At 50.9% G+C, this 14,772-nt stretch overlaps 5 protein-coding genes across 5 annotated transcripts; 2 read left to right on the forward strand and 3 right to left on the reverse strand.

Moving 5' to 3' along the window:
- On the forward strand, positions 1 to 1,796 carry QC762_404690 (uncharacterized protein). The gene is made up of 2 exons (XM_062889922.1): positions 1 to 1,109; positions 1,165 to 1,796. Exons 1-2 carry the CDS (start codon positions 367 to 369, stop codon positions 1,535 to 1,537), a joined length of 1,116 nt encoding a protein of 371 aa, XP_062744079.1. The 5' UTR covers positions 1 to 366; the 3' UTR covers positions 1,538 to 1,796.
- Positions 1,797 to 1,939: 143 nt separating this feature from the next.
- On the forward strand, positions 1,940 to 6,770 carry QC762_0072540 (uncharacterized protein). Its single transcript, XM_062883760.1, has 6 exons — positions 1,940 to 2,388; positions 2,460 to 2,611; positions 2,700 to 2,870; positions 2,926 to 2,950; positions 3,012 to 3,569; positions 3,640 to 6,770. The coding sequence occupies exons 1-6, from the start codon at positions 2,138 to 2,140 to the stop codon at positions 4,331 to 4,333; spliced, it is 1,851 nt and encodes a 616-aa protein (XP_062744080.1). The 5' UTR covers positions 1,940 to 2,137; the 3' UTR covers positions 4,334 to 6,770.
- Positions 6,771 to 6,803: 33 nt separating this feature from the next.
- On the reverse strand, positions 6,804 to 8,340 carry QC762_404670 (uncharacterized protein). Its single transcript, XM_062889921.1, has 2 exons — positions 7,508 to 8,340; positions 6,804 to 7,448 (listed from the first exon to the last, which is right to left on the reverse strand). The coding sequence occupies exons 1-2, from the start codon at positions 8,100 to 8,102 to the stop codon at positions 6,895 to 6,897; spliced, it is 1,149 nt and encodes a 382-aa protein (XP_062744081.1). The 5' UTR covers positions 8,103 to 8,340; the 3' UTR covers positions 6,804 to 6,894.
- A 512-nt stretch (positions 8,341 to 8,852) lies between these two features.
- Positions 8,853 to 9,569, reverse strand: QC762_404660 (uncharacterized protein; the record flags this gene model as incomplete). Its single annotated transcript, XM_062889920.1, has 1 exon — positions 8,853 to 9,569. The coding sequence occupies one exon, from the start codon at positions 9,567 to 9,569 to the stop codon at positions 8,853 to 8,855; it is 717 nt and encodes a 238-aa protein (XP_062744082.1).
- Positions 9,570 to 11,285: 1,716 nt separating this feature from the next.
- QC762_0072570 (uncharacterized protein) lies at positions 11,286 to 12,664 on the reverse strand (the record flags this gene model as incomplete). Its single annotated transcript, XM_062883761.1, has 3 exons — positions 11,286 to 11,600; positions 11,681 to 11,863; positions 12,002 to 12,664. 3 exons carry the CDS (start codon positions 12,662 to 12,664, stop codon positions 11,286 to 11,288), a joined length of 1,161 nt encoding a protein of 386 aa, XP_062744083.1.
- Between the last annotated feature and the right edge of the window lie 2,108 nt (positions 12,665 to 14,772).

Genomic DNA, 14,772 nt, shown 5'->3' on the forward strand with positions numbered 1-14,772 from the left:
CGATAGAGCGGCGCAGCAGCATGCTCCCCTGTCCGCCAATTTCACCACGAGACTGCTTTGGGCAAAGAGCTCTCGTTTTCTGTGGGGAATCAGCGGGAAAGGGTTGCAGCGCAGCAATTCACGCCGCAGGCCTTCATTAGCTCCACCACGCTCGCCAATATCTTACAGTACACATGTCGAACGGCGATTCACCCATGATGTTGGGTTGGTGGCTTTTCTTTTGTTCTTAACTTCCGTCTTGCACCTTTCGTCTTTTGGCACATTCGTTTGTTGATTGTTGCCCCTTGGACGAGACACTAAGCAGTGCTTCAAGTCTTCAAGGTTAGGTAACGAGCGATTGGGGACCCATTGGAACACCACACAAAGATGGAGAAAAACAACACACCACAAACCGGCCACGACGGGCTCATCCACATCCCCAACCACCCACCAAACGCCGCCGAGCGAAACTCGACAACCTACCCTGAAGTCAACCATGTTCCACAGTCCCAATCCTCCATCCTCTCCGGCCGTTTGTCACCATCACAACAGCAAGAAAACGAGAGCAACCTCCCCGAGGTCACCACCGAGCAGCCGCCGCTTCACCTCGAAAAGACCTACCCCGAGGTAGCCACACACGAACACCAACACCACCGCCCCCCACAGCAGTCGAGATCCCCACCGCCATCTACAGTCCAGTATTTCCAAGCACATCAGCAACAAAGCCCAAGTCCGGTCCCAACTCCAGCACCCACGCACACGACATACACCGCCGGGCAAGGGACGATAATACCCGAGCCAAGACCATCAGGCGTTCACTCGCTAGGAGACGCGTGGAGCATCAACAGCGCGGAGGATGTAGAGCGGGATCCACAAATAGGATACATTCCCGGTGCTGGCGGCGGCGGCGGCGGCGGTGGGAGTGGGCCGAGGAACGGACACAGCCGGAACCCGTCGGATCCGGACAGGTCATTCTCCCGTGCGCGCAGCAGGAGTTTTGGGAAGAAGCCTCTGGTGAGGAGGTCGATATTCTGGGTGCTGGTGCTGCTTGTGGCTATTATCATTGCTTTGGCGGGTGTGCTGGGGGCGGTGGCAACGGGGAAGATAAAAACCTCTGGCACGGCAGAGAGGTATGTTGATTTCTTCTGCAAGAGCTGCGTCATTGGTGCTAACATATGTCAATAGCGAGCCAGTGGTTCATCCTGATGATGGAGGGGGTTTCACACTGTCGACGGCCACCACCGCGTCGGGGAAGACAGTTTCGCTTTCTTGCCCTTCGGCGGATGGACTTGATTACACCGTTACCGTTGATAATCAACAAAAGGTGTTTAGACGGCAGTGCGGGGCTAACTATGCTGGCGGTGATGGCGTGTTGGGTTTGGTAAAGGGTGATGTGCTGAGTTTGGCGGATTGCTTGGATCGTTGCGCTAAGGAGGAGAAGTGTGCTGGTGCTATGTTCATTCCGATGGCCAATCCGGATCCCCAGTGTTGGTTGAAGGAGTTTTTGGGTGTCAAGAGAGATGGCCAGGATATGGAGAGTGGAGTTCTGTGGCAGTAAGGTCTTGACCTTTCTGGATTGTTATAGTGGGAAGAGTGGGAGACCAAGTAAAAGGAGCTTATTGCAGACCCCAGGGGTCATTTGAGATACGTATTTTTGGTGGTTATGGAGTATAGTGAAAGGGGACTGGGAAGAGCGTTTGGATTGAAATAATTGGGTATGGTGGGAGGACGATCTGTGAATATTGTATTTACCATGTATATATACCAATCTACTGCTTTTAAACTGCAGATTAAAGCTCCCATCTGCGTTTCTCAAGTCTATTGGGAATGATAGTTTCCGGTACCAACGGTTGGACTTCATCTTGGCATGCAGGCACAGCCTGGCTGCCTTGGGCCACACACCATCTACGTCTATTACCTACCCCCCGAGAGAACAGCCCAAATTCTCACATGACAACGTCGAATATAGAAACTTCAATCGAAAAACCCGAGCGATGGAGCCCGCCTCTGCCGTCGGCGTCGTGGCGTTCATCATCCAGCTCATTGACATAACAATCAAGGTCAAAAACTACCTCAAAGATGTCAAAAACGCGGATGCCGAGCGGGCCAACTTTTCCAAGCATGCCTCCGCCATGGTCGCCATGCTCACAGGCCTAAAATGTTTGATGGAGGAGGTGGAGCAATCAGACCCATGGTTCAGCGCGCTCAAGGGACTGGACGTGAAGGGTGGCGTTTTCAATCTTTTGAGAGAGGAAATGGAAGAGCTCGCGTTGAGGTTGGAAGTGGAAGGGAGGGAGGATTGAAGGGCAAGCTGACCTGGAAATTAAATAAGAAAGAGATGGATGGCTTGATGAGCCGGATCGAAAGGTGTAAAGGTGTTGTCTCGGTAGCACTTTTGGGCGATCACTCGTGAGTACAAGGCTTTACCAACATTGGCCCATTCCGCGTTGTCATTCATTGCTGATCTGAATCATGCATAGGAAGCTCCTGTTGGCCATCAGCACGGATTTGGTCTGTGTAAAAGAAGGTGTAGACGGCATCAAAGAGCGTATTAACAACCTCAAGGTGGACATGCCCAATGTGAAGGATGGAGTAAAGGACCTGACAGATAGTGCTGCAAGCCAACGATCAGGTAAGCTCTCATCCGACGTCTTTGTTTTGTTGCTGAGTATTACAGAGTGCCATAGTTCTAACTACCTTTTATTTCCAAACACTACAAGACGAACAAATGCAAAAGACATGCGACTGGCTCTCCCCACTCGATTTTGCATCCAAACATCAGGACGCCCTAAGGCGCCTCGAACCCGGCACTGGGGAGTGGTTTCTTTCCGACGCCACGTTTAAGCTATGGCTTGACGGGAACGAAAGAGTGTTGTGGTGTCCTGGGATTCGTAAGCAAATTTCCGGCTTGCATTGGCCACAAGTATATATTGACCCGAAATCCAGCCGGCGCCGGGAAAACAACACTTGCGTATGTCATCTTCCAGCGAGACGCCGACCTTATATATATCAAATATCTGACCCATGTTTAGTTCTTTGCTTATTAGCTTCCTTGAAACTTCGACTAGCGGCACAAACTCACTGATTCTATACTTGTACTGCAACTACAAGGAGCGAAGTCAGCAAAGCGTTCAAAATATGATGGGGAGCCTGCTCAAGCAACTTATTCAACACACAGGCGTTATTGATGAAGACATAGTGAAGTCTTCCAAGGATGAAAAACCTGTTCGACTTGAAACCATCACCAGGTTTCTTCAAAACAAAGTAATGGGGTTTTCTTTAGTATACATCATCGTCGATGCGCTCGATGAGTGTGCTGATACCGAAGATACCCAGAGCAGGTTAGCTTCAGACCTGCACAACTTGCCAAAGCATGTGAAGCTTCTCTTCACATCAAGATACACCATTGGAGTAGAAGAAGACCTGGGCCCAGTTCCAAGACTCGAGATTCGGGCTAGTGACGAAGATATCAAACGATACATTGAAGGTCGCGTCGGAAGTGAGCATAGTCGCTTACAGAAGCATATTCGGACTGATCCAGATCTTTTGGAGGAAATCATCGATAAGGTGGTGGGTAACTGCAAGGGAATGTACGCATGCACTCTCCTTTATCCGGCACATTTTGCGTAGCAAAGATGGACACTAACATGCGCGAGGCAGGTTTTTGATGGCTCAACTTCACATGAACGAGCTTACAAGGAAGCCAACCCGACGCGAGCTTCGCAAAGCTCTGGATGTCTTGCCAGCAAAACTGGACGAAACCTATGATCAGGCTATGGAGCGGATCAAGAGCCAAGACGCCGGTGATGCCAGTCTTGCCCACCAAGTTCTGGGATGGATTTCAACGACACTCAGACCACTAGCCATTGAGGAATTACAGCATGCTCTGGCTGTCATGCCTGGAGATCAGGATTTGGACCCCGAAGGCCTCCACGACCCGGAACTTTTTGTTGCAATTTGTGCCGGTTTGGTGACCCTGGAGGAAGAGAGCGGCTACGTTCGACTGGTTCACTTCACCACGCAAGAGTATTTTGAGCGCCTCCGTTCGCAACTCTTTCCCGATGCTCCTTCAATGATCGCAACGGCATGTTTGACGTACATGACGTTTGACCCATTTGTCCAAAGATACTGCGCGGACGGAGAGGAGCTGGACCTTCGTTTAGACACCTACCCTTTCTTGGCGTATGCTGCAGACTACTGGAGAGAACACGTACAGTACGAAATGGAAGCACCAGTCAAGGAGCTGCTCTGGGAGTTTGTGGACAACATCTTGGCATTTATGACTGCCGAGCAAGCAGCGACATTGACAGGAAAGATGTCAGGCTATTCAGAATTGGGTCATTCAACAGAGTAAAGACTTTTGCCTCCAAACTGGGCCAGATTTCACGTAGTAGCTTCGATGGGACTGGTTGAGTTCGCGGCTGGCTTGCTTGAACAAGGTGCCGACGTCAACGTGCGGGGACCAGATGGCATAACGCCTCTGTTTTCGGCCGTAGAGTGGGACAGGGAAGAGATGGTGGTGTTCTTACTGAATTCAGGTGCCACTGCTTCGGTTTTCGCAAAGTCTGAGGGCAAGGACCCAATGACGCCATTGGAGATGGCGATAAAGCTGAACAATGACGCAGCGGCGGAGATGTTGTTCAACGCTGAAAGGACCTGGCATCAGCATCTCCTGAACAGCGGGCTTTTCGAAGCCACCGTGAATGGCAACTTGAGGTTAATGCAGGCTTGCATCGAGAGAGGAGCAGACATCAACGCGTACGTTCGCGTGGCAGAGGGATCGGTTCTTTATCATGTTGTAGGCGAGAACCGTAAAGACTTGGTGGTTTTATTGTTGGACCTCGGGGCCACCGTTTCTCCATCAGATAATAACCACTCTGTGCTCCACGAGGCTTCAGCTAAGGGACATACAGAAATCTTGCAGATTCTGCTCGACCGAGGAGCCCTAGTCAACGTTGTTGATTGGCGTGGGCACTCACCTCTTCACGACGCGGCCGCTCACGGACGGCTTGAAACATGTAAAGCTCTGGTTCAAAGCGGAATTGACATCAACCTCGCATGCCGGAGGGATCAGGGTCACTACGGATGTCTAGGAGAGCAGACTGCGCTCCAAGCCGCATGCAGCAATGGACTTGCTGACATTTGCAGACTCCTACTCGACAATGGTGCCTGTCTGGGAAGCCATGCAAAGACAACCGTTGAACTGGCAGCGAAAGCAGGGGACGTTGCAATTATAAAGCTTCTACTTGAGAGCAGCGTCGACCATTCGACAACGGACGACGCAGTGTGCGCAGTCTTGAAGTCAGCCGCGACTGCTGGGAATATCGCAATGATCAGGGCTATGCTAGTACGCCGAGAATCGATAACACCTGATGCAAGGGAGCAGGCGGCACGCGAGGCTGCCTCTCGAGCTGATCTCGAGATGTTGCGAGTACTATTTAGTGGCGATAACGTACAGGATAACGGAGAAAAATGGCTTGCAACCGCGCATTTTGTTCAAGCACTTGGCTTGGGTGATGAAGGCGAGATGCGGATCTGGTTGAACAGGGGAGCAGATCTCAACCATAAGGTCAAGCCAGCGTTACCACGAGATCCATATTTCCCCTCACCGAATTATCTATTACCCGGTTGCCATGACAATGAGGAGGAGGGCGGCTACATCTCCACGATGCATTTGGCAGTTGGACATGGAAGTCCGCAAATACTGGACCTGTTACTCGAGAACGGGGGAGATATCAACGCACGCAATTACCTCGGAGAAACCCCACTGCATTGGGCTACATACCATGAATGCCATAGTGATATGGCGTGCATGATACTATATCGCGGTGCCCTTGTGGATCCTAGGCGCCAACGAGGATTGACACCACTGCACGTTGCAGTACTGCGTAGGAACTACCGGGGTATCGAACTACTTCTTGATGCTGGGGCAGACATCGAAGCCAAGGATCACAATGGCGATACCGCGTTCAAGATGCTGGCTTCTTTCCGCCCCTGGCTACATCTCAATTATTCCGTGCTATACGAGGGTGGGCAGTTCAAGTGGGTTGAAGGGCACATCGATGAGCCGAACGGGCTAGCCAGCAACTCCGTGGGGCTCGATATTCTTCTGAAGTGAGGTGCGAAGACTGATGTCCTTCAACCTTTGGTATCATTGCTAGAATGGCCAAATGCTGCAAACTATCAAGCTATGGAGCAAGTTTGTCGTCGATTGGCGGATGAGGGCTTCGACTTTACCCTTCCCACAAAAAAGGGAATTCCTGCAGTGTACCATGCGGCGAAGAGTTGTCCCACAGAAGTTCTTCAAGTCATCCTACAGCAAGGTGCAAAAGTAGACGAGAAGTTTAATGGACTCACGGCCCTTCATCTTGCAGCCAAGAGGTTTGCGCATGCAAAGGTTAATATCCTTCTCCAGTTTGGCGCATGTGCCGAGAGCAGAGACAGCAAGGGAAACACGCCCTTGTTCAAGGTGGTCACTAAGAGCGACCGACTTTCTTGGGGATGCAGTCCACCGAATACAGCGGAAGGAATCATTGACATGTTAGTAGCTCACGGAGCAGATTTACACACCCTCTGTGGTGCAAAGAAAGCGCCGGTGCTGCATTACGCCGCCTTCATGGGGGATTTGACCATCGTGCGCTATCTTACTTGCAAAGGCGCGCGAACTGATGTTACCGACAGAGATGGACGGACTGCTCTGGATTGGGCAAAGGATAATAAGCAGGAGGCCATGGTGTATCTTCTTACTCGTCTAAGCAGAGACCAGCAAATACAAGTAAGCAGTCATGCACAGATGGGACGATACTAGAAGGTATCATCTGAGTTGGGGTCAAGCGGGAGTACGGATAACATGAATTCTGGGACTAAAAACTAGGACTTAACTAGGATGTAGCAAAATTACCGACTATCGCTACCTCACTGCTTCAAACCATTTGCCAAAATGTCCTCCAACTGCTCGTGACGCTTCAGCGCATCGTCAAAGCTTACAAACGTCTTCTGTTTGCCATTCCTCTTCACCTCGTAGTAATCCTCATAAATAGCTCCAATGTTCCTTGCCTGGAGGTTCAGTTTCTTCTGCCAATCTTCAAAGTCCCATTCCACCTCGTCAACCGTATCCGTCTCAAAGTCATGAACCTCGAACTTCTGAGGATCAGCGGCATTGCCAATGTGGATGAATGTCGAGCTCGGTGCCACAACCCTAATCTCACCCTTGGTTCCCGCAATGGTCCAAACCAGAGCAGGGTCAGAAGGGAAAGGCAGGTCAACGCGAAACCTGAAGTGCAAGCTGGCGCCCGAATCGACATAGCCGTGCACAAAGATGAGATCGGGCGTGTCGGAAGTGACAGTTTCCACCACAGTTTTGTCCTCGCCAATGACTTTGACTTGGGGCCGCTGGATCTGCAGGAAGCCCTGTGGTGCGTCGGGGCCGGTCTTGTAATCTCCAAGGACGGATTGAACAAGATCAAACTCTGTGACAAAGTGTTAGCTATTTTCGTCTGCATGTTTCAGCAGGGGCGGGAGAACTGACGGTGCGCAAATCCAATAGTGTAGACGTATCCCCCAACCTTTCTCTCGGTAAAGTACGACAGCGAAGCCGGAATAACACCCCGCCCATCAATTCCGCCGTTAGCCCTGAGCTCCGAGCTCAAGACCTCTCCGATCCTGCCACTAGAGATGACCTCTCTGAGCTTTTTTGGTAGGGGGCCCAGAGGCCCCTGCAAACCTACGATGCCTAAGCCACCATGCTGCTTCACCGCGTCGGCCAAAGTCCTAGCTTCGATGGTGTTAGCAGCAAGAGGCCACTCAATGTAGACATCCTTGCCAGCGATGACAGAGGGAAGAGCAGTCTCGAGGTGCTTGTCGACCCGGGTGTTGGTGATGACGAGCTCAACTTCCGGGTCAGCAGCCAGGTCCTCGGGCGTACCGTATGCCTTGGTAGAAGCGGGCAGGTTGTATGCTTTAATCGCCGCGCGGGCGGCCTCGGTTGACGAGTTGAGGAGAGCAACAACTTCAAACTTGGAGCGGCCCAATGGTGAGAAGAGATACGGAAGGTGTGCACGGGAAGCCCAAGCGGTTTTGGCAGAGGCTGAGAGGCCAATGATGGCAGCTTTGATGGGGGCCATTTGGAGTGCGGTGGTAGAATGGGGTATTTTGGACCGTAGGTAATCAGTAAGGTGCGCAGGTTAGGAGATCAGAGAACTGTTCGTTGATGGCGTTTGAGAAGTGAGGGTTGGAGTAAAGAGAGAAGAAGTAAGATGGATACAATCGAGTCTTGGTGGCATATTTATAGTATTTCGTGATGAAATGATGCGAATATCGTTGCATCTTGTGTGATATTCCTCGAAGAAGGTTCCCAGGTTAGGTAGGTAGGTGGTGCAGTAATGTGGGATGTGTGTTTGTAAGCTGCCACGAAGGTGAGATTTGTCAGCCTTTAACCACCCCTATATTACATCGCACCCCACGGAGATCAAGCAGGTTACCTACCTAGCAAGCAGTGCTACTATCAAGTTACAAATCCTAGGCCAATTTTATAAGCAACGCGCATAATGCAAATTGGGTGCCCAATTACCTAACCCTAACAACACATGCTTGGGACTCGAACATTTTGAATGTCGGTTCACTCTGAACGTAACACAAGGTGCATTGGACCTAATGGACAACCACTAGCATCAGTAACAGCTGTTCAGTGAGTGAAGATCAATTGTTCTCGTCATACTAAGACGAGGTTCTAGGGTATCTCCGCGGTGAAATCAGAAAGCCAAACACCAACGTCCAAATCATTGTATTTCCGCTCCTCCCTATACTGGTCCCCCCAGTTACAAGTCAATTCTGTATCCAGCCCTCCATAGTTGAAACAAAGGTGTAATCTGCGATTAGCACACTCCGGCGCCTGGGGCAGGAACAAGCTTGCCAGTACCGAACTCAACGTTAAAGACAGAATCCCCTCTGAAGGGGCCGGTCGTGCCCAGGGCGTTGGGGCAAACAGGCTGGTTTCCCTCGCTGGGAGGGGGAATGGTGCACACCTCATCAAAGCCGCAGTGGCAGGCGGAGTCTTTGAGATTGACAGCAGCGAAGTTGCGGGCGACCCACGATCCGGGGTCAGACAGGCATGAGCTGAGAAAGTTCATGCTGTTGGGGGCCGAGAAAGCAAGCTTGCCGCCACTATCCTTGAGAAGGTGCTTGCATTGATCGGCATCGACGAATTCAACGTCCATATCAATGCCGCCGCCCGTTTGGGGATCATCAATGGCGCTCTTGCCAAAGCCAAGATAGTTCCAGGCATCATAGGAAATGTCGTTGGCGCCGCCGGATTGGTCGATGCGTAGGAGTTCAAGAGAACGGCCCTGATGGCTTACGCGGACACAGATGTTATTGCAGTCGACAGCCTCGGGCCAATAGGCGACACGGTGGGTGTTGATCTTGCAACCAAGAACGCCGACCGAGGAGCTGTATTGCTCGTGAGGTGTGATGTTGCGAACTTCGGCAGCAGCGAGAGAGGCGAGCGCGAGGAAAATGGCAGAGAGAGTGAACATTCTGACAGATGAATGATCTGATACTTGCAGAAAGAAATAAGCGAGAGTGCTGAACATGAATGGTAAGATATGTGGTTGATGCTGATGCTGTGGCTCAGGTAGTGTGGGTTGTCAAGGTATGAGAGACAGACTTGAGACGGACAGACGTCGCGAATATATAGCCTTGACAAGACCCTCAACTGATGTTGTCGTGGGATGCCCCATGGAACACAAAAGCAGCTGGAGTGAAGTGAATGGCGATGTGTGTGGGGCCATATCACCAATGTGAATCGCCTCAGGGGCCAGTGGTGGCCCTTGACGATATTGGGTGTACATATTGAGGCCGGGTCAGACTTCGGATGAAGCGCGATTTGGCATCATGAAGCTGAAATGGATCAAGCTGAAGTGGTGGGTCATGGTGAGTTCTACGGAGACCGCGAGGTTGTGGTCGCCCAAGTGGGATGAAAGTGGTGTTCAATATTGACCAGACTGCAGCCAAAGTGGCCAATGCAGAGACTTGGTGGCCATTTCCCCACACACTTTCCGCACTTGTGTGATCTGTCAATGAGAACATGAAACGGACTGGAATGCCAAGTGCGTGGGTCGCTCCCGTCACTTGAAGGCCATCGTGAAACAGATTTGGAGTGACAATATGGGGTCGTGGCTTTGGCCGTTGGAGATGCGGCACGGCACCCATTAGCGCGCCCACTAAAATCCGACCAGAGGGTACTGACATGAGGCTGTGAGGTGATTAGTCGCTCTATAGGGCTGAAAGACGAGCGGGAGCATGCGCCGTGCCGCGGGGGAAGCACCGAGCTCGGTATCCCGATGCTCGCCTGAAATACGTCGGACGACCCACTCGGCTCCCTCGCACCTAGATGGCCAGAATTGGCCAACGTCTATCCGTCCCTTCAACATCCACCTGGCTTCCGACTTCGTGTCTTGGGTTAGTTGCTCCTCGGTGGCTCTCGGATGTCTTTCGGACATTTGAATCCTTGATATATAGAGAAATTTTACCGTTCTTTTTGACAGCTCTATACCTTACCCGCCGTCGACGAATTACATATCTCGAAAAAACATCTACACATAGAAGCTGAGATCACATAGTAGATACTCAACACTTGATGGTGAATCGAATATGAGGAAGTGGCTGTACCGTTTAGAGATCCCAGCTGAACAGCTGGCTCGACACAACTTCGGAGCTTTGACCATACGGCGACGCTGAATCATTGGGGGCAATGACATCACAGTGCCATTTTTCTGCTTACACATGACTCGCCTGTTATTTCTATCCCTGCCTTTTTGTGCAAGCTCACTGTTCCTGCTTGTTTCGCCTCATGATTCAGCTTCGACCCCGCCGCCTGAATGGGACCACGGACCTACAGAACCCAGGTCTCATTCCAAACAGGGATGCTCTGCGGATTCCAGAAGACATCTCCAGGATCGAGGTCTCTTTTCAGCGACTTCAGTCTTTCAAACAGTGGTTTCCCATAGTAGAGATGCCACGCCACGTCCCTATCCAGTTCAGGGTCGATGTAGTTGAGATATGCGTTATACGACCGGTTCATGGCACTGGTCATGGCGTCGTTCAGTCCGTCTAGAAACTGAATACCGCGCTGGGGAAAACTCTGGTCAAGAGGTACGTTGCCATCTAGCAGAATTAGTTGTTCACCATGACTGAGCCTAGCCTGACGCGAAAGCAACAACAGGGGAAAACTCACAATTCTGTACCACCCATAGATCGTCAAACCCCGAATAAGCCGCCCAGCTCCCATTCTTTCCCTCAGCGCCAATCTAACTGTCGGGACCACCATACAGATTGATGATGCTAAACCACGAGATTGGCGCATCTAGGCCCTCTCCGGCACTGTACGCGTACTCGAAAAACTTTCGTATCGGCTCCTCCGCAAACGAGACATTTGTCGAAACAGACTTGGCATAGAAGTTGTCCTGCTGCAAAAACCCATGCAAGGGCACCGTCAAGCTCCCTTCCCCGGCAAGCATGGCCAGAGATGTGATCCAGTCGGTTGGTTCAACGGAACCCTCGTTAAGAGCAGGCGGAACAGGGAGCGCCTCCAACAAGGCGGGTGCAATCGTCTTGTTGAAGGACTCGACCGAGGCGAACCAAGTTCCGTGCACAGTGTACGAGGTTGCATTGCCGCCTAGTGTGACTCCGAGGCCTAGGTTACGACGACAACCGCCGAGTACAACGAGAAGTTCTGCACCCCCATAAAGACAGCCGTCGCGTTTTCGATTGATTCAAGAGCTGGGGGGAAGGAATACGAAAATTTGATAACGACTTCGGGAGCCGTTGAAGTTTGAAGGTAGAATGTGGTGGCAATCCCAAACGAGTCTGCTGCTCCTCGGAGTGCCTGTCGCCAACCATCCTGTTAGCTACCCCTGAACGCGAACACGTGGGTGTAAACAAAGGGTTAGGGTTCTACTCCCTGGCAAAAAGGGGTTGAAGTAAAGAAATATCACCCCTGTCCTCAGTCAGGGATGACACTCACATAGTAAACATAACCCAACGTCTCATTATCAATCTTGACAAAACTCCCATTCGCCAACACTACATCCAGCCCGATAATCTGCTCCAACGCCAGACCAAACGCGCGCGATGAATACCCGTACCCGCCATGTGTGAAGTGTCCACCAATTCCTACACCAGGACAAGTGCCGTGCCCCAAGGCTCGACGTCCTTGTTCCCATATACCCTGCGCCAGGTTCCCCAAACTCACACCTCCCCCAACAGCAGCTATCCCAGTTCTGTTATCTAGCGAGACGGAGTTAAAGTTCTCGAGATCGATCATCAAGATCCCGTTGTGGCCGCCGGTGCTATATGATGCGTAGGAATGCCCTCCCGACTTGGCTTGGACAGGAATGCCATATTTACTTGCGCAGCTGACCGCGGCCGTGATCTGCTCGGTGGTGTTGGGGATGGTAATCGCGGCGGGGATGTATTGCAGGCGCTCGTTGAAGGTCGTCGCGTAGGTCGGCCATTGGGGGTCGGTCAAGGTGATGAACGGGGAGGTCGAGTTGGATAGATACTGGAGCACGTACTGGTAGGGCTTTGTCCAGGTGGTGGTGTTGAAGGTTGGTTGGATGACCTGTGCTTTCGCATGGAGGGAGGCGCTGGCCAGCACCAGTGTGATGAGAATTGGTATGCATGTCATGATTGCAAGTCAATGAGACATCGCATATCGTTTTGACAAAGTGCGACACTCGTATTTGTTGAGGCGGGGGCCTAGCTTATACTTCCGGCTTCATTCTCGAGCTCACTGTTCTCAAGTTGGTTAGAGCTTGCATCCCGATCTGGGCATACAACAAAAGCTTTGACGGAACTGGGTCCGTCGTCTGACATCACGGTTTTCTGGCCGGCCAGTGGCTGTTCCAAGCTGTTGTGACCAATTCCCCAGTCCAGTGCTGTCCCGAATAACTGGGATTGCGTCTGGATTAGTGACATCGTACACGATGCATAAACGAGGAATGTTGTTGCTGGCACAGTAACAGACGCGTGTACCGAATGTTGCAATTACAGCTTTGTGAAGGGTTTCCATAAGCAGCCCTTCATATACTACATCGCATATATTATGCGGCGCCCAGACTACGCTATGCAACATTATGAACGAAATAAGGGTCCCGCTCAGCGGCTATGGCCTAGGATCGTCCACGACATATCAACGCTAACCCAACAACTCATTTCATAGCAAATTAGCCTGACGTTGATTTGGTGCAGTGTTTAAGCCACACGCTCAGCTCGCAACTTGGCAAAACAAGATCTGGAAGAACTCTCCAGTTTGAACCTTGGAAGAGGAGCAGAAGAGAAGATTTCGCCCCCCCTAGAAGACCCCCAAATATATGCAAGAAAAGCGCACAAGAAATGTTGCGTAGGCATAAAGGAGAAAACGAGATTGAATCTCAGATTGAAGTCAGACCAAAAGCAGTTGGGACCTGCGAAGGTATGACCACTGTATCAATGAAACGCCAGCTGATTGGCTCAAGGGGCCAATTCCCCTTCAGCCCTTTTTTATGCCACCTTTCCTGCTGAGGGACTGTTTTTAGGAGGAAAAGGCATAATGTTTGTTGTTTTTACAACAAGTACAACCCTACATAATTGACTAGAACTACCTAGCCGGAACAGGGACATTGTGGAAGAGAAGTGCTGCTCAACGGGGATTTATCTACTGCTGCGTGGGTTGTGGGAATAGAAAGATATGGATACGACAGGCAAAAGTGAATGTGAACTCTGTAAAGGCGCAACGAAATAACGTACTAGAGTTTGTGCAACTAACATACGAGGCTGACGGACCGACCTTATGCTATCTTATAAATCCAAACCTCGGTGTTGGAAGTCCGACAACCGAAGCCTTCGGTTATACCAACTCATTTCTCACTGTGCGACGACGCGTCTAACAAGTCCAGGCCTTCCAACAGTGCCAGTTAATATAACCATGTTTTGAATGAGCTAAATACATGCCGTGTCAGCATCTACACGAGGATTAACACTACCCCTGCGTCCCCCCTTTTCGAAGACCTTTGCATCTAGGTGTGATGCTTCACTTCAAAGTTGGCGTCGATACAGTCTATCAATGATAAGGCCGCTTGAGGCCACATTTCATTGATGTTACAGATGTAACAGTTTTCAAACAGCCTTATCTATGTCACACGACATTATGTGATCTTCTAGATATCTTGCCCATATCGTCCCTTTTACAATACACATCCATTTTAACCATTCAACAGGGTCGTGACAATATCTGACACACAATCTGGAGATTCCTGACGCCAATGGAACACATAGATACCTTGTTGGCTCTACTGCATTCCGCATTGGAACGTCTGGGTCACGAGAATATGTTCACAGACAATTACAGATAACGTATAAATGCCGCCGATAGACCCTTTTTAACCTACCAAACCGGTCAACTATGATCACCTGACTTTGCACACGCTACTCACACTACATATTCTCTTGCCAAGCGTCCACACACCTCAAAACACTCTTGGACGGCTCGCCTCTTGGAGACATTCCCACTGACGGTTGTCGATCAGTATGCACTAGTCACATACACACGACTTGTGTACGGCTTTCGATTCCCCGACACCGACAAAATATTGGCTGCAGTGGACTATCTCCTGAAAGGCTTGCACAGGGTCTTCAAACGCTGGCCGTTCCTGGCCGGCCAAGTCGTGCACCTAGCCGATTCAACCACGGCTCAAGTCGTATACAGCGAGATCTCAACAACTTCAATATCAATGTCTTTCCTCATGAGGTTTTCTG

Source organism: Podospora pseudocomata, chromosome 4 (genome assembly GCF_035222375.1).
Source record: "Podospora pseudocomata strain CBS 415.72m chromosome 4, whole genome shotgun sequence".
Classification (NCBI taxonomy): Eukaryota; Fungi; Ascomycota; class Sordariomycetes; order Sordariales; family Podosporaceae; genus Podospora; species Podospora pseudocomata.

Excerpts from the sequence above, each read along its gene's own strand:
- QC762_404690 (XM_062889922.1), top strand. The coding sequence starts at position 367 with ATGGAGAAAAACAACACACCACAAACCGGCCACGACGGGCTCATCCAC. Across the intron at positions 1,110-1,164 it reads ACCTCTGGCACGGCAGAGAG|CGAGCCAGTGGTTCATCCTG; the intron begins GTATGTTGATTT and ends ATATGTCAATAG.
- QC762_0072540 (XM_062883760.1), top strand. The coding sequence starts at position 2,138 with ATGTTTGATGGAGGAGGTGGAGCAATCAGACCCATGGTTCAGCGCGCT. Across the intron at positions 2,389-2,459 it reads GCACTTTTGGGCGATCACTC|GAAGCTCCTGTTGGCCATCA; the intron begins GTGAGTACAAGG and ends AATCATGCATAG. Across the intron at positions 3,570-3,639 it reads GTGGGTAACTGCAAGGGAAT|GTTTTTGATGGCTCAACTTC; the intron begins GTACGCATGCAC and ends TGCGCGAGGCAG.
- QC762_404670 (XM_062889921.1), bottom strand. The coding sequence starts at position 8,102 with ATGGCCCCCATCAAAGCTGCCATCATTGGCCTCTCAGCCTCTGCCAAA. Across the intron at positions 7,449-7,507 it reads CACTATTGGATTTGCGCACC|AGTTTGATCTTGTTCAATCC; the intron begins GTCAGTTCTCCC and ends ACTTTGTCACAG.